We start from the raw sequence: 19,391 nt of genomic DNA, 5'->3' as shown, positions 1-19,391 counted from the left end.
TTAAAGTCAACAGCGGGAACAAGGATGGCTATGTTCATTTAGCTAGCATCCATCCACATGCGAGAAAAACTCCTTGTTTGTTGTTGCGTGTCTGTGTTCTTGCCATGCTAATCAATTTGCTTATTAATAAAAGTTTATTTCTTGTAAATACATAGTGCCGGAAGTGTCCAATGACGATGATGAGGTAGGGAGACGGTGAAACCTGGTGTAGGCATGTAACCTACTACTGCCAAACAAAACCAAGGGGTCTGCTCAAAGCTTTACGTCTCAATCCGACGGATGTATCACTATCAACAGAGCCATCAACATCAACAGAACCCTGTGGAGAGGTTTCAAATTGAATACAGGCTTTTGGCATACAATCCCGTGATTATAAATTTTATGCCACCACCCTCCTACCCAGCGTCTGGCTCCATGGTTAGCGTGCTGGCCTTTGGTCACAGGGATCCCAGGTTCGATTCCCGGCAGGGTCGCGAATTTTAACCATCATTGGTTAATTTTGCTGGCACGTGTATGTTGCCTTCATCATTTCATCCTCATTACGACGCACAGGTCATCTACGGGAGTCAAATCGAAAGACCAGCATCTGGCGAGCCGAACATGTCCTCAGACACTCTCGGCACTAAAAGCCATACGCCATTTCATTTTTTCCTACCCTCCTGGCCAACATTCTTAGTGAAAATCTTTTCAACCAACAAGACTCAAACTGGCTAACCACGGTGTCAAAACATATAGACTTGATGCCTGAACGATTATAGCCACCAAGTGGGCAATAATGAGTAATTTAGCGTTAATGATTAAGCTGGTAGTCAATCTTTGTTTTGGTGTTCAGGAATTTGTTAACTGTTGTAGATGAAACGTTGAACAGGCTTTTACATTAAATTTCAAGACTGGCGCAGTCATCAACCAGAACAAAACTGGTACACTTGCCACTTGCGGCGTTTAATTACGCGAATCAACTTTCATTCAATCTTATCATAAAAAAACCTTTCTGTGCAAGTTAGACTATGACTACAACTATTGTCATCACTTCATATTCTGAGCTGTGATCACTGCTTATTGTGCACAACCTCAATTTTCATTCAATGTTTGTGCAATCTTATTACCAAGCAAAATATTCTCACCCGAGTTGGACGAAGGCATGCTATAATTAGGCCTTTTAAATTAGTGTTGCTGCTTAAGACTTAATCACAACTTGGACTTAGTCTCAATTTGCATCCATGTTAGTTCAATCTTATTGTCAAGCATAATATTAAGAATATGAAATTCCTTCGGGGAAGGGGAAAAACATTTGATAATTACTCATATCCGCAATGTTGTACGGTGTCTCACTTAATTGGGAACATGCATCATTTTCAAAAATATTTTTTTTGAAAAGTACACCAATGAAATAGTACGTAAACATATTACATTGTGGTATGCTGCCTTGTTTTCTACCATTAAAAAAATATTTAATAGTGCCTTTCCGCAAGGCGAGTGAAACGGCCTCCGACGTAAGCGGCGCGCTGTGACGTCACGATCCAGTACCGCATGGAGCTCTGCCAGACGTTGTGCATCAGCCGTTGCTAAAAGCCAATTGTTTATTATTCATGATCGCGAATAACTTCGAAATGACAGAAGAAAGGTACAAAACAGCACAGTCAGACAATCTACCCTGTGTAGATGTCATCATTCTTGAAAAATGTGACTTTTGTGGCCGCAGAAATTAGCGGATAACAAGCAAGTTTGTAAGTGGCGACCTTTATATACGTGCAATGTACTGTAAACCATAGTATTAGGATAACAACGAACCTGGATAGATATCACATCACTTTCAACATTTCCTTCTAGACTGATTCTCCTATTAAAGAATAAGATTCCATTTTCGGGCTTTCAGCATTAGTAAAGTAAGAAATCGGATTTCAGCACTAACATAAACATATAGGTTGTATTATAGTACTAGTCCGCTTCTGTGGTGTAGTGGTTAATGTGTGCCACTCCCCAAGGCCCGGTTTCGATTCCCGGCTCTGCCATGAAAGTTGAAAACAAATAGTACGAGGGCTGGAACGGGGTCTACTCAGCCTTGGAAGGTCAACTGAGTAGAAGGGTTTCGAATCCCACCTCAGCCATCCTCGAAGTGGTTTTTCATATTTTCCTACTTCTCCTCCAGGCACCTAAGGCCACGACCGTTTCCTTCCCTCTTCCTTGTCTATCCCTTCCGATCCTCCCATCCTCCAACAAGCCCCTGTTGAGCATAACAGATGAGGCCGCCTGGGCGAGATAATGGCCCTCCTCACCAGTTTCATCACCATACTCAAAGTCTCACGTTCCAGGACACTGCCCTTGAAGTGGTAGAGGTGAAATCCCTCGCTGAGTCCGAGAGAAAACCAACCCTGAAGGATAAACTGATTAAGAAAGAAAGAAAGATCATAGTACTGTAGGACTATAACCTATCATTTCTGAAAAAAATATATTTATGGTTGGGGCAACTGGCCTACCCACTTCCGGGGCCCATGAAAGAGAATTAAATATCTTTGTGGAGGGAAAAAGTTAAACATGATAAAGATAAATATGACTTCATCTAGTTTTCACAAGTTGGGCTGAGTGGTTCAGACGGTTGGGGTGCTGGCCTTCTGACCCCAACTTGGCAGGTTCGATCCTGATTCAGTCCGGTGGTAGTTGAAGGTGCTCAAATACGTCAGCCCCATGTCGTTAGATTTACTGGCACGTAAAAGAACTCCTGCAGGACTAAATTCCTGCACATCGGCGTCTCCGAAAATCGTAGAAGTAGTTAGCGGGGCGTGAAGCCAATAACATTAATTACATTTGGCTATTTAACAAGCTGAGCATATCAGGAAAGAAAAGTGTCCTGGTGACATTTTAGTCGCTCAATACAGGAATGTCTTTGGGTGCTGTGACTTACTTTTTTTTTTCTGTTTGCTTTACGTCACACCGTCACATATAGGTCTTATGGCGACGATGGGACAGGAAAGGCCTAGGAATGGGAACAAAGCGGCCGTGGCCTTAGGTACAGCCTCAGCATTTGCCTGGTGTGAAAATGGGAAACCACGGAAAACCATCTTCAGGGCTGCCGGCAGTGGGGTTCAAAACCTTTTATCTCCCGGATGCGAGCTCACAGCTGCGCGCTCCTAACCGCACGGCCAACTTGCGCGGTATTTTTACCCTTCGGTTTATTGACTTGGCTTGTATAACCTAAAACTTAGGCTAAGTTGGATAATATTTTAAACACCTACATCACTATTTTCACCTGTGTGCAATTATGTTATTTATTTCATTAATATTATGATAATTATTATAATTGAGCATTGTTAACTTATAAGACCCCAACAGACGAGCATTGGTTTTGTGTAGAGTTATATATTTGTTAAATTCACGATGTTTCCTTTCATGATGTACACGCCTATTCTTTGTTACATTATAGAGTATTTAGATATAGCCTAAATTTCTTTACCAATTAGGCTCTTCAATAAAGACATACATAACTGTCCCATGCCAAGATATATTGGTAGAATTACAGCTGTCAAAATGGTTCATAACCCCTTTGATTTATTATCTTGACATGGATCACCCAAAACATAGGTTAGGTTTGGAGAATACTTTAATAATCAGCATCATTTAATGCACTGTTTATTACTTTCATATTCCAAGATGTAATTGAAGCATTTAACTAAAGCATCATACATTAAAATTTAAAGTTTTACCACTAGAACAGCTGACATGGAAAAGTGATTTGAAAATTCAAACAAATTCATCTTACGTTAAAATCTTCAAAAAAATAAATTGTAGACTTTTCCGATATATCACCAGCATTTCTCCGGCTCGCCAAAATCCATTTCTCCCTAGTTTTAGCGTCTTTGGAACATGTATAAACAATTTGTTTGGTATGGTATGCGATGTGCTATTGCACATCGGAACTCTACACCATTTACAAGTTTTCTGCCTCACTGTCTGCGCAGGATACATTTTAAGTCTAAAATGTACCACTCAGATTATTATCCAATGTATCGACCTCGAATTTAACCATACTAGACACTAACGTAAAGTAGAAATACGTGAAATGTATCCTGCTTCTCACAGCACACTATGTGTTATTTCGTCTGCTAATTCAGTCAACCTGTACGATGACGTCAGACCAATGAGATCGCGTACTTGCGTGACGTGACATTTTCGTACATTTTTATCATGTTTGGAGTATTTATTTGTACATTCTGATCACATTTTTGAATTCTGCATGAAATTTTGAATCAGATTAGCATATTTTTAATTAAAACCCCGGATCATGCATGTTCCCTATTCTTCTACATCAGGAAACTTCTTAGGATGGGCTGGTGGGTCCCTGCTGGCAGGCATAACGTGTAATAGTGATAGTGATTGTTTTTAGAGGAAGTCAACTACGTAACCATACCTCCCATCTGTGCTACTTCAGGTATCGTAAAACAACATTTTCCTACAATTCCAAATATGCGGGATGGGTAAAAAAGTGCCACACCAGAGACCAGAAGAAATAAGACAACAATAAGATAGCAAAATTATTTTATGCACTGTAGGATGACTATTATCCAAACCAATTGGGAGCAGACATACTATGGATAACAACATTTTTGGATAACCGAGCATCAAAGAGTGCACAAAATTTTAGGTCTTGAAGATAATTTCACCATGAAGATCAAATTATTTAACGTAACTTACACAGTTCGCTAACCTTTATTTTCTGAACAGTACAGTAATCTGTAATTTTTCACTGCTGAAATGTAGCTCTGCATTTCCTAGCTGCAAATTCTTTTCATTAGAAGTTGAGTTGACCAGCACTCAGGTTTAAGTTTGAAACACATTATTACAGTTTCCATGGCAGCAAACCCTTCTGCATGTGCTGGACCCTTATTTACTTCATCGTCTCTATCTTCATCAGTTTCAGAGGCATGAGACATTCCTCGAACAAATTCTATGATTTTGTCTTCATTTAAAATTTTAAAACTAAGATCCACATCACTTTCCAGCCACCGATTTGCATCTCGTTCATCACACAATTAAAATCCATAGATTCAGTGAAACAATCCTGTAAATTCATTAGCCTCCTGCAACTCGGAAGATCAGCACCCGGCTTCGGAGACCAAACACCATTATTATTATTATTAATTATTATTATTATTATTATTATTATTATTATTATTATTATTATTATTATTATTATTATTATTATTATATTTACACTAGAGTCCCGTTAATCCGAACATCCGGTTAATCCGAAGTGAAATATTCAATTCTTTAAAAAATTCTCCTTATTGAAATGAAAGAACATATTATAGAATGAAGATTTACTTTGCATTTTATTAGTCATATTTTACTAGAATTACTTAATGTAAGCATAATTACACATCATAAACCATCAATCACTAGTTGTTTATCTTTACAAAGTCTGTTAGTTTCATTTGCCGCAGTGATTGGAACCTACTCGGAGATGCAGTGTTAAACCAGCGTCTCGTAGGCATCACATCAGTGGGCGTAACAGCGGAGTGTTGCTTGACGTAGCGTACGGCAAGTTCTAAGGCGGCCGCGGCATCTGAATGTGACCCTAGTTATTCATTATGGTCTTCTTTGCCGTCACTCTGTTCGTCATCAACTTCCATATTCTCTCTCCACCATAGCCATAATTTCTTGGCCTGTTTGTAATTGATGACAGTCAGCTTCCATCCACTCGTTAATGTCATTTTCATTGTAGTTTTCTCCTCTACGGGTTCTTAACTACCCTACTGTAATTTTATAAAGTATTTTATTAACTTAGCTGCTAAAGATTGGACTTATCAAATTACAGTATGTACTGTACTGTATTGTAGAAACTATTTTCCTCAGACAGCTGAGGCACTGGCCTTCTAACCCCAACTTGGCAGGTTCGATCCTGGCTCAGTCCGGTGGTATTTGAAGGTGCTCAAAACCGTCAGCCTCGTGTAAGTAGATTTACCGGCACGTAAACAAAATCCTGCGGGAGAAAATCCCGGCACCTAGGCGTCTCCAGAAACCGTAAAAGTAGTTAGCGGGACGTTAAAACAATAACTTTATCATTAGAAAATATTTTCCCATTAATCCGAAAATTTCGTAATCCGAACAGACTCCGGTCCCAATTAGTTCGGATTAACGAGACTCTACTGTACATGACGAAAAATGCGCAAATACAGTGCCCATATTTCATTATTTTGCTTTCCCCATATTTTATGTAACCCGCATTTATCGTTTTCCCACACGTATCGTCATTTTCCCCCTCCCCCTTGAAAAACAATTCATCGAGGTTTTACTGTAATTAACTGTTGTATGTATGTTTAGTCCTCAGCTCAAAGACTGGTTGGATCCTGAACAGCTCCGCGATCAGCTGTCATAGATGGCCTAGGCATCACTGAAGAGACGTACTAGGGAAATGAAGAGTGAGGTAGTTTCCCGTTGCTTTCCTTGCCGAGCCAGAAGTTGCTATTACATATCAGTCTGCCAGAGCCACTGAAATTCATGCACCAATCAACCCCATGAGCAATATTTTCACACCATTCATAGCAGGGACTGGCTGCAGAAAGAATGGCATTATTAGTATCACTCAAACCTTAGTCACTTTCATTTCGTCAAAGCCAAGGATAAAGCCGAAACAGATCAATGAAAGTAACAAAATTGCTCTAGCCCACACCAGAAGACATAGTGCACTGTAAACACTAGGTCCGCCAGCAAAGGCTAAATAATTAAAATGATTAAAAGCAATACATAATGAAGTCAGGCCTTTACTTGTATAAATATTCATCTAAAAATGTGCCTACATTAAAAAATTAGATCTCTCTGTGCTGCAGATTTGGCTGGGCATGCACACATACATACAGATGAACACTACTGCATATTACGGACGGGATATGGCTCCTTGTATCAGGGATCGAAAATGGCTTTCTACACTATGGACTTAAAATGGCACCTTGACTCATATTACCTATCTTAGTATACATTGCCTAGCGACAGTGAATCTATGCATTTAATCCTGGTGACTACATACTAGCAACCCGTCGGAAGGACATTTGATTGCTTTCAAGTCTTGCAAAAAGTAAAATGCAAGACCGTAACGGGTCACATGGCCCAATACTTGGAAGGAAGATGATGATGATGATGATGATGATGATGACTACTTACTGGATTGCATATCTGCCATCTTTACAAAACCAAAAATCAGAAGATTTTGATTGAGGAAATCAGGAAAAATCAGGAGATACAGTTGGTCAAAACTGCTTATTCTACACGTCTTGCACAATATAGGAGTACTGTGGTATATATTATAATACTTACCGTTTCAAAACCAGACTGTTGCTATATAAGGCTACAAGGCTAAAAATTACACATCCTTATTCCCTCACAGGAAGTACGAGTGAGATGATCAGTCTCTGGCAAGCCTTCCGAAAATAGTGTGAACTCATGCTCCACATGTGTGAATCAGACATGCACTTCAATGCCATTACTTAGCAAATGCATAGATTAATATACTGCGTCACGCACCCACATATTTATGCTGAGCGCAATGCTATTTTTAATAAGTAAATTAAAACTTGCCAGTACTGTCTCCAAATGGCTCCTAAAATCTTTGAAAAGTCACTAATCGTTATCTTTGAAATTCTGCCCCTAGACTCCAAATCTAGCGACTAGTCTCTAGAATTGACAAGACTGATGTGAATGAACTTGAACATAACATGCGAGAACAAGAGATTGACAATCGATACACACGTCGTGATATACAGGTTTCAATAAACATCGCACATTAGCGCCTATTTCTTGTATTAATATACGTCTATATTTCATTTGAAGGCGGCCAATGAGCGAAGGACTTCCGGCCACTGGAGTACAAAGCTAAAGTGGCAGGATTTGAAAACAAATGTTTGAAGTTCAGCAAAAAGTAAGCTAAAATCAGGAGAAATAACAGAATAATCAGGAGGTGAGAAAAACTGTCAAAAATCAGGAGTCTCCTGCCTAAATCGGGAAAGTTGATAGGTATGGAACTGTGATATCCCAACACATGTACTCCACCAGTCTTTTGTTCATGAATCACCAACGAAAGCAAAATTTTAAAATCAGGCTTTGAGGTGTATTTGGGCCCCCCTTCCATCCACCTACATTAAAAATTTTAGATCTCTGCATGCCATAGATTTGGCCGGGCATCACGAAAACAGACACTTCCTTATATTATAACAGATTTGAAAGGATCAACTACTTCCCAGAAAATCTGGGCTGCCACAAGGATAAAGTTTAAAGCGAAACTAAATAATATCAAAATTAAATTAAACACAAAATGAAATCTACAAAAGAGTGTATAAAATATCAATGTCACAATAAAGAAATCCACAAAAAAAAAAAAAATCACTTCAAACAGGTAATAATAATATTAAATATAAATATTCAAAAAGCGCCAGAGCACAGCGGATCCTACTGTCAGAAATAAAAATGTGGAATATTTTACAGAAGTAAATAAATTCGCAAAACAAAATTCAAAGCCCTATATTATGGCAGAACTTGCTCATTTTCTGAAAGACATGACCTGCTGTAATTTCTCTACAGTATGCTTCTAGGCTAGATGAACACCACAACACAAAAATTTCTTTCACATGTTTCTTTTAACCACATTAAGAAAAATGAACTGCTAGTATTACACAATTTACAGCCCCACTCTTAAAGCACACTGGGAAGATTGCATTTAAAAGAATACATGTCGATCAAACCAGTAAACATAGTTCTTATTTCTAACAATAAAAATGTCTTTTTTACTATTAAGGCAAAATATACCTTCATTAAAAGCAATTAATGATTTTTTTTACAAAAAGCAGTCTATTGCAATTCTAGATTTTAAATTACAAATGACTAAAAATGGGTCTGAAATAAGACACTCCCATCACAATAAATTTTGTAAAAAAAAAAAAAAAAAAAAAAAAAAAAAAAAGACAAGATATTCCTTACTTTAAAAAGCTATATTCATTATACACATACCTGGGCATGAACAATGGCCATCTGTGAGCTCAGAGCCTCTATCTGGTCATGCAAAACACTATTTTGTGATTCTAAATTAACTATTCTCTGCTGTGTTTCCTGCAGTTCAGCCTTCAGTAGATACTCTCTTTCTTCCCATCCTGACTTTCCAGCCTCCAAAGCTTCTTCTGCTTGTTCTTTTGCAATACGAAGCTGGGTTACTTCAGCAGATAAGTCAGCATGTTGCAGTTTCAGAGCAGTTAAGGTCTATATTTAAGAAAAAAAGAAAGGGTAACAAATCTCTTTAAACAAGTTGTGAATTATCTCTATTAATTCTTACAGACTAAAAACTTCATTTTACCCATGTTGATGGTTGAACTCTTATTTTAAAACCAAAACAATACTGATTACCCTCGTAAGTCAATACATCAGTAATACATTAATACATTACGAATCTATCAATTCTTTCAAAGCACAGTTGAAGCTGACGCAGCGGGCACCTCCCTATAGGACATTTCTTCCTTCCACGGATTTTACTTTATTTTACATATAAGACACACGCTAAATAAACATCATTTAAGGTACACATCAAATTCTGGACAGTGGACATTCCCATTAGTCTCATCCACTTGTCTTAAGTGGACCCTTGACACATTCCAGGACACTATATTTTTACACTGGGCTATGTCAATTTTTTTAAAACCATTCTGCAGACATACAGGAATTCCTTTCAAATGTCTGTACCATTTCAAATCCAAGGAAAAGAGAGAAAGAAATGTACATAGGAATGCTGCAGGCTAGTAGCCGTTAAATTGGTTGATCTGTACAGAACTCTTTCAATACCTACCTTTCGTTATGGTCATTAGTTTTAATTATGTACTTTTTGAGAATTCTACTTGTATGGGAATGCTACCAGTGACTGTTTACTCACAAGTTACCAAGGGAATTTCCAACTTGGCTTGCATCAAACTATTCATAACTCAGATTGTCACTGCTAAGGTCGAGGTCAGGGAGTTCAGTTAAACTTGACAAGCAAAAAACTAGCATGTACTGTTGAACAAGAAATACCATAGTATTTCAATCACTAAGTCAACATGAGTGAGAAACAAGCGTGTTTAGATCTAGAGACAAGAAAAAATTAATTACAGAAAGTGCAAAAGCGTTTTCATTGAGAAAACTCCCTGAAAAACTGAAATATGAGAAAACTCAAATAAGCACAATTGTGAAGAGTAAAAATTACATTTTAAGTAAATGGGACGAAAATTGGAATCAAGCAAGTGAAAATCAAGCAAAAGTCAATTTTTGCAGAAGTGAATATTGCAGTATGAGTGGTTCAAGTGCGTTGAAGTTCAAAGAAACTGCGAGTGAGAGGGCCAATGATAGAAGAAAAAGAATGAGAAATCCCAAATAATCTGAAAGTTGAGATTCTTAAACAAATGAATTTGTATGCCGAGCTGGATTGCAAGTATGGCGATAACACAATGGAACAATTTAACAAACTTTATCCCCTTTTCGAGAATATTACTGTAAAGAAGAAAAATGTGTTAAATTTTCACATGCAGCTGAACAGATTATTTCCTGGAGCTGTAACATTTGTAAAGGCTGTAAAAATCACTTCTAATATCTCCCACGCAAATATTTAGTATGAAATTATTTAGAATAATCTAAAATAAAGATGTATGTTATACTTAAGGTAGATGTTCTTTGTCATTTAAATTTTCGATTAATTTTTACAACCTGGTTTCAGTGGATAAGCCTCCTTACGGACATTTTTCAATGGAACTGATAGTGTCCAGAAAAGAGATGTTCGACTGTATACATTTATGCAAATTAAAATCAAACAGGAAACATCTCAGTCGAAGTAAAAACAATTCAATGGCTAATGTTAAACATCTTTAATAATATAAAGATGATATACCAATCCTTAATGGCTTTAGCTCATTTGCCTAGAGTACAGTCAGAATGGATTCTGAGCACCTCAGCATCAGTCTTTAATCGATGAAAGAAACTTTCTTTTTGTGTAGTGAACAGTCAGCGACACTGTACCTGGAAGGGGCTTAAGTACTAGAAAAACAGGAGATGTGTGTGTGTGTCCAATCCTTCTCCCATTTCCCGGTGTGTCCAATCCTTCTCCCATTTCCCGAAGGGGTCGGGTATGAAGCGAGGTGAATCTTCATAACGGGTTTTTATGACCGGACGGCCTTCCAGACATCAACCTTACCAGAAGAGTTAATGAGATGAAATGAATGATGTGATATATGACAGTAGGAAGAGAAAGGAACAAACCCGATGCCAGCACAGCCTTTTCCTGTTGAATACCCTCAAGGGTTCTGCTCAAAGCTTAATGACCTCATCCAACAAACAAATCGCCACCAACAGCATCATATGCCCTCCATATGGACACTGCGGAGAGATTTGGAACTGAATCCAGGCCTTTGGCAAGCAATCTAGTGTTTAGAAATTGTATACAACCACCACTCCTATCCTGCCGGCCAATATTCTGATGGTGAAAACTTTTTCAACCAGCGGGACTCGAAACAGCTAACCACGGTGTCGGACCATACACACGTGAAGCCTGAACAATCGTGGCCTCCAGGCTGGCACCAGAGGAAAAGGAGATGATTTCATCATTTACCTGTCACACTTCATTGATTTATCTTACTGTATTTTTCAACTGGGCAACATAATGAGCACTGGAATGAGGTAATCAAGAATACTTTCAAAATTCATATCCCGTAACTACAGCAATGAAATGTTGACAAGTTAACTGATATTCCTGATAGGATTAATTTGTAGAACAGAAAGAAATCTGAAACATTTCTCTGCAATATACTCAGGGAGGAAGTAGCCTTCATTTTGAAGGACACATCTAAATGTTTGATTTACATTTAAGAAACTACTTGCTGATCTCAATCATAACTTCTGAAGATATTGCAATGCTCAAATACAAAATAGTTAAATGACTTCTATGATGGGACTAGTAAAAGAATTATGGACAACACAGAATTATAAACAATTAGGTTAAGTAATCAAAATTCTCCTATATTGCCTCCACCAGACTTCCACAATTCAAAATCAGAATAAAAGGAAAATCAGCTATGAAATAATAAATGATAACTTCTAATCTTGTAAAACAATTTCTTCTAATATTTGAAAATTATAACTACAGTGATGTATAACAAACTTTCCTATGCTTATCCCAGTTATTTCTGGGGATCACTGAAGCCACATTAGCATAATGTGAGTACTTGCTAGAGATTAAAGCCAGATTTCTTTCATGATATGTGATCTTTCAGTAGAAGATTCCAGTCTGAATTTGACTGACACCTGACTTTCAGCTGTCCAGGATGGTTTGCCAGTAGCTAAGCCACTGAACTAATCATACCACCAATATGTATTAAGTACAATGCAATGTTAAAATGAAGTAATTTTCACTTAATTATGTAGCACTTTCTTTTCAGTTAACTTCAACAATATCTGATCACAAGTTATTAATATGAAGGGGGAAAAAAAAAAAAAAAAAAAAAAATCAGGTTTATACTGATAAGCAGAAGTTATTGTATTCATTGCCTTGAAATACTGAATCTGTTACTTTCAAGGGAAAATTGTAATTATCGGTCCCTCAAAGTGTATCCGTATTTACAGTATTTGGCTCTGGACACCACTCAATTTTCTCCTTAAAATTTGGGCGGGGAGGAAGAATTTCTCCACTTAATGAACACAATTTATCTTCAACCGAGGTTGCCTTAGAAATATTTAAAATCTTAAAAAGCAAATGGATTGCAGTAGGCAACAAAACTACTAAATGAAAATTAACAGCTGCAGAATCACTTGTACTAACCTCAAAAAACACTTTCTACAAAGGATAGAAATTATTTCCATAGCATCTCTGGGTATTTATTAACAATTCCATAGCATCTCTAGGTATTTATTAACAATCATAAGAAATGAAGAACAGAGCAATCATGTTTAAATTCAAGGTTTTAAACAATGAGTGAAAACTCTTAAGTGAGACAAAATTGGGCAAATGTTAGTTTATAAGAGGAATTTGGTACTGGAATAATATACAAATTTCAAACTTCCTTCAAATCATTTTAAAAAGACAGGGAAAACAAATAACAAGGAATCTGCCACCTGGTCAATATAAGATACCATGAGCACAATAACACAATAAAATATATTAAGTTTTCAGCTATTGGCCAACACGCAAGATTATAACCATAATTTTACCAATATCGAACATGACATGGACATCCTTGAATTAGAAAATAAGGGTCCTTTACTCAACATAATGGAAAATTACTACATGCACCTAGACAAATATTTTAACGCCAATTACAATCTTACTGAAATCTCAGAGAAACCAAACATCCTTTTTCATTTATTTATCACTTTTCTCAGAAACAATAATTCAGCCAACCAGAATTCAATCCTAAGTTTAATTAAAGCTACTTTTCCAAAATAAAAACCCCTTCTCCCACACCCTTCAGCTCCGCCTTAAATTCTCCCTCCTCCCCCTTCTATCCCCCCCCCCAACCCCTCCCAAGCCACTGCCATTCTACCCAACCCACATGCGCCTGCCTTCCTCCTTCCTCCCCTCCCATATTCTTCCCTCCGCCACCAGTCACACACTATCAGATAAGCTACACACCGCAGCTCGAGGTGAGTGTCCATTCGCTTTGTGGTAATCTTTTCCTCTTTCCGTGTACTTTGCATTTGACTGGCTTTTCTCAATTTTAATAGGTCCAATTTGTTTTCCGCTATGAACCGAGAGTTCCACCAATTAATATCACCACATGCAGTGTCTCGTTTCTTCTCAAGAAGAATTCAAAAAACTTCACATTCAGTCTACCCAACAATCAACCATGCATCCCTGTCAACATGACTTGGTTACTTAACACACCAAGTACCAAATTCTCCACTTAAGCTGATACAGTGTATAGTCGACTCTTCTTCGAGAGAGTACCAACTACACATTTTGTCACTCAGGCATTGTACATACTTGTACATTTTTTATATGTGTGTCAGTTTATATTGTGTTCATTCTTAGTACCATAGCACTCAGTCCACAACCGTTATGTATTACCAGGACCTACTGAATTCACTGAGTCTAAAATCATACTGAAATTTTTTACCTACAACACAGAGCACCTCATTTGTACTTTTATTCCAGACTTTTCAGCATGTTTAGTGAATTCGTATTATTTAATGCTTACCTATGTCACACGTAATATTTCAATTTCAATTTCATTTGCAGCATTTTGAGCGCCACAGCCCTTGCCCAATTCAGCCACACTTCATATTGTAAATTACATATTCGTAAGATTCCTACTGCTTAGAAACATGTTTTAGGATTTCGTCAAATTTTGTGTATGTTTAATATGGCTGATGACGACACCGAGTAGGGTTGAAACTAGTCCCAGGTAATGTAAATAACATTGTAAATACAACTTAGTATTGAATAGGTGGAAAACTCTCCTGTGTATAATGTATATACCTCAGTTCAATACGGACCAACAACATGAAGTTCATAACCCTTGTTGTCCCTTTTTTTTGGCGACTTAACCTCAAAGGTCTCCTGTGTGGGCGAGGGTGGTACTGACCCTTGGGTCCGTGGTACCTTTTGCGTCTAATTTACTTATTTCTTATTCATTATGCACTGCCGTCATTAGCTTTCTCTACCTATTTTCTGGTTGATATTGTGCTATTCTTAACGGAACGCCTTTCTATTGTACCTTTGTTATTTAGCGTGCAACCATGGTACCACCCCTTTTCCCTTTGCTTTAATTTTACGAGCTCGGTGCACCCTTCCCTATTCTCCTGTTTTAAGCTTTTTTACTCAACGATCATGTATTCTCGGGGGGGGGGGGGGGGAGGAGGAGGAGGATATGTGGATTGTTGTGGGGCTGTTATGTCTTACCTTATGAACCGCAAGGGAGAATGTTATGATAATGTGCTGTTTCTTCTTTAACTTATAGTCGTTTAGACCTGATGTGCATAAAAGAAATACTTTGTACCCACCTGAATTTATATTCTTCATCTAATGGTGGTAGATGCCAAGCCTTTGTACCTAACTTTACATCATGTCTCAGATCAAGGTAAGAGAGTGAGAGGTGTAATAAGTGTGAATCTTGTGTATTTTGATTATGGGCCATGTAAAATTAATATAATCTATTTGATTTTTGGCCCCCTTGTTTCGCCTATATGACCTTTTTGATCTTTCTCTTCATAATAAATTTATGTTTTTGCCCTTATTCTTGTTATATTTTTATTTCTTTGTGTCTCTTATATATGTGTTATCTGTGTAAGAGGCCCGGGTCCAGTTCCTGGCAGTCTTTGCTAGTTTCGACCAAATCCACAGCATTGAGTCTTCTTTGTGTTCTTAGTGTAAGTTCAGGCATGACGAATAGAATAACAAGTGTGATGACTCAGCCGTTATAGCATGGTAGTTTGTGGACCCGCCACTGCAAGCACTCCAAGCGACGGTGTCCAACACGTGCTCCAGCAGTGCCGGCAAGCCATGCGTAGGAAAGTGCCGGAGACATTATTGTGCAAGATATTTGAAGTCAATAAGTTGAATTTTCCTTGCTTTCAGTTCAACTCAGAACATTGTGTGTTGTGCACTTAAAGCACAAGTGTTATGTGGCTTGATTAAATTAATAGTTCAACATGCCATACTGTTTTGAGCCTGGCTGTAAGTCAGGCTATGGTAGAGTAGTTAATGGTATTAAGATTCATTTCACCACCGAAGGATATAAATAAATTTGAAAAATGGGTCAGAGCTATTCCACGAACGGATACTGTATAACGCGTAATAGTAGAATTTGTCAAGTTAATTTCTTTGATGATTTGATAGTAAAATCAGATAATTATATAGTGAATGGTGAAAAAGTGGTTATGTCTCATGTGAGATGCACATTACGTCCAGGAGCAGTATCTCACATTTTCCCTCATTTGCCAAAATACCTTTCAAGTGAGATTAAGTCCCGTGAAACTCCCAACAGGAGAAAGAATCTAGACACTACTAGGAAAAGAAGAAAGAAGATTGAAGACGAGAGTGCATCAGTGAATGGAGAAATAAAAGGTCAGTCTAATGTTGATCGAAATAATTGGGTTATTATTCTAGTGTGTTTTCTGACGCCGAAAATACTTTCTCATCACCATTCGTTTTAGATTCTAGTTGATACATTTTGAAGTTTTAATTTTAATTTGCATTTCGTTGCACCTCGTACCATTAGGGGCCGATGACCTAGCTGTTAGGCCCCTTAAAACAACAATCATCATCTTTCTAATACCTATATCAGTGTTCGAAGTGAGTAAATTTCTTTTCGTAACAAAGCTCTTCCTTGCTCGTACTAGTCTGCATGTTATTTTGTCCTTACTTCTGCCATCGTTAGTTATTATTCTACTCCCCAAGTAAGAATATTCATCTACTTCCTTTAAAGGCTTCAATTCCTAATCAAATATTACCTACATCACTTGACTACGTACGACTGCACTCCATTACTTTCATTTTGGACTTTTTTTTTTAAATCTTGTACTCCTTACCCAAGACTCCGTCCATATCATTCAGCAATTTCTCCAGACCTTGGCTGGGTATGTCGTTAATCACTCTTCCAAATTTATTAAGTGTTCACCCTGTGCCCATTCTCTACGTGACAATAATCAAAGTACATTTTCAGTTCTCTCCAAAATAACAGACTATGGTTCAAGCAATAATGAAGTGTTTTTAACATGCCCTTCGAAGAGTATATGTGGCATTCTTTTCCAGGCCAAGAAAGTAATTCGTGAAAAACTGAACTCAAAATCGATGTGGGGCGAAATATTTTTTGATTGTATCGATTCTATAGACAAAATTTCAGTTGATCCTTCAGGAGTTGGCTGTTGTCTGCAACATGTTATGGATATAATTCCCAGACTTGTTTATCATTATCTGAAGTGCAATTTTTCTTCAGAATCACAGAAATCCGGCGAGATTCACAATCTCGAACATCCGCCAAATCTTCATGCAAGCTTTCGAAAGTCCAGTAACCGACAAACTGAGTTGGTAAGTAGATTGTTACCTTTAAATAGTTCATGGATGTTTGTTTTAACTCTTACAGTGCCAAGATGCCGATGCATCGGCACTTACATTCTGTACGAAAAATGCCAGGATGCCGATTCCATCGGCACCCTCTTATAAGTGGTGTAGTTATGTAGTAAGGCGCTAGATTAAGCCACAAATCAAGTAGAAAGAAGGTAGAATGTTTATAATTCCTTCTTATATCATTAGATGGCACTGACATAGCTTCATTAATGCTAGTTTACTCGTCGATTGTGAGTGTATGATCTGTGAGCGCTTGACATCTACGACCCAATATGGTAGCCTCCTTGTTTGTTTATGTCCGCTTGTGACTTGTTTTCAATAATTTTACGTTCTAATTGACGCATTTCAATTATTTATCGTAATATATTAAGTTTATTATTATTTCTACTGCAGTTATAATTACCTAGCAATTTATTCAGGTCGTACTAAAGTTGTAAATAGTACATTTATCACAACAAGGCATGTCGTCACTTAGGCCTAATTCGAGAGAAGAAATTGAGGAACTTTTGGGTTGCTTTGAAGATGTAAGCGACTCCAATTTTATCGAAAGTGATGATTATGATGTTTCTGAGGTCTTCAGATAGCGCATCAGAGAATGATAGAGCCGTGCCATTGGCTAATGGGGTCACAACATTTCGATCAATGTCAAAGTGTTATAGTGACAGTGCTAATGAAAATGACAGTGACAGTGAATTAGATGATTCTTGGACAGAATGCATATTCCCTGAAAGTAATGTTGTCCATCCCCACCATTATTATCAAATCCCAGGTCCTAAACACGTAGGCCTACCTCAACCTGATGCTCCGTCCATAGAATATTTCAATCTGTTCTTTACACTTTCATTCCTGACACTATTAGTTGATTTTGTATGTTGTTCTGATCTTCTGAACTGTTCTGTAGTAACAGATACTGCTACTTGACACAGTTCTATCAAAAGATTACTATTACTCTCCCAAAATTCATAAAATATCCATTCATTGACAGGTTACACTGTTGTCTCTTTCTCGGCAAATGTTCAATGGTTTTGGAAATTAGTTTATAAATTGGAAATTAGACCTACATTAACTTTATAAATTGGTATATATGATCCCAGATAAGAGTTAAGATTAAATATCTTCACTTAGTCACTTTGGGTTTAGTGTAAAATGTGCTAATAAATTTCAAATTATGTTTTAAATAAAAAATAATAAATTTTTGTGCACATTATTCCACGAAATTTTGTTTTTTGAAATGCAAGTCCCATGTTTGTATTCCTTGGAGTATATAAAGCTCACATACCAAATTTTACCTCCATATCTTTTAAACTGAGACGTAAATAAAATATTTTATACAGTGATGCAAAAGCCATTGAAACATGCTTGGCATTCTATGCATATGATGACCTATTATGGGTCGGCATCCAAAGGGTTAATATGCAGGGAGTTATGTATTATTTATGTATATGTACACTCGAGTAACTTGTGCTTTTCGCAACATGAGATGAAGGTCGTAGCTCTTATTTCCGTCTATGATATTTTTCCATTGTTCTCTGCCGTGGCATTTTAATTGTAATCTCTCATTTAAAAAAAAAAAAAAAGACAGTGTATATACTTGTCAGTTACAGAGTAATACATTTCCTGTGTCATCATTCCTAAGACCAGCTGATCGGTACTGTGGACCTATCACACTCTTAGGCTGCCTGGCAGGGCGTGCTTGAACTCAATGAGTCATCACACTTGGTTCTTCTATTCGTCATGGTTCAGGGTTTAGGTCAATACGCTTTCGTTTTTCGAGAGAAAAAATTAAGTCAAATGCCATGACACAGGATCCGCTTCGTACAAAGTGGAGGTGACAGAATACCAACATATGAATTATAACACAGTAGACATTTCCACCTATTCAATACTAAGATGTATTTACAATATTTACATTACATGGGACTAGTTTCAACCCTCCTCGGGGCCATCATCAGCCATAATAAAACATACACAATGTATCACGAAATCCTAAAACTTGGTGTTTATTTTTATTTTTTTTATTTTAAACGGTAAGAATCTTATAGATGTGTGATTTACAATATGAAGTGGGGTTGAAATGTTACAAATGAAATGAAAATGAAATGAAATGAAATGGCGTATGGCTTTTAGTGCCGGGAGTGTCCGAGGACATGTTCGGCTCGCCAGGTGCAGGTCTTTGGATTTGATGAAGATGAAATTATGATGAAGACGACACATACACCCAGCCGCCGTGCCAGCGAAATTAACCGATGATGGTTAAAATTCCCAACCCTGCCGGGAATCGAACCTGGGACCCCCGTGACCAAAGGCCAGCATGCTAACCATTCAGCCATGG

The 19,391-nt window shown here is 37.5% G+C and overlaps 1 protein-coding gene across 3 annotated transcripts in view; it reads right to left on the bottom strand.

Annotated features, from left to right (window-relative positions):
- The window catches only part of Mgtor (Megator), a 546,425-nt gene that overhangs the window by 358,827 nt on the left and 168,207 nt on the right, over nucleotides 1–19,391 (bottom strand). For all 3 annotated transcript variants that reach the window (XM_067145519.2, XM_067145521.2, XM_067145520.2), the window contains exon 17: nucleotides 8,995–9,240. In XM_067145519.2, coding sequence (XP_067001620.2) covers nucleotides 8,995–9,240 — 246 coding nt within the window. The remainder of the gene's footprint in view (nucleotides 1–8,994; nucleotides 9,241–19,391) is intronic.

The sequence above is a fragment of the Anabrus simplex genome, chromosome 4, assembly GCF_040414725.1.
Source record: "Anabrus simplex isolate iqAnaSimp1 chromosome 4, ASM4041472v1, whole genome shotgun sequence".
In the NCBI taxonomy this organism is placed as follows: Eukaryota; Metazoa; Arthropoda; class Insecta; order Orthoptera; family Tettigoniidae; genus Anabrus; species Anabrus simplex.
Note: the sequence above shows the minus strand (reverse complement) of the source record. Positions and strands in the feature narration are given on the sequence as shown.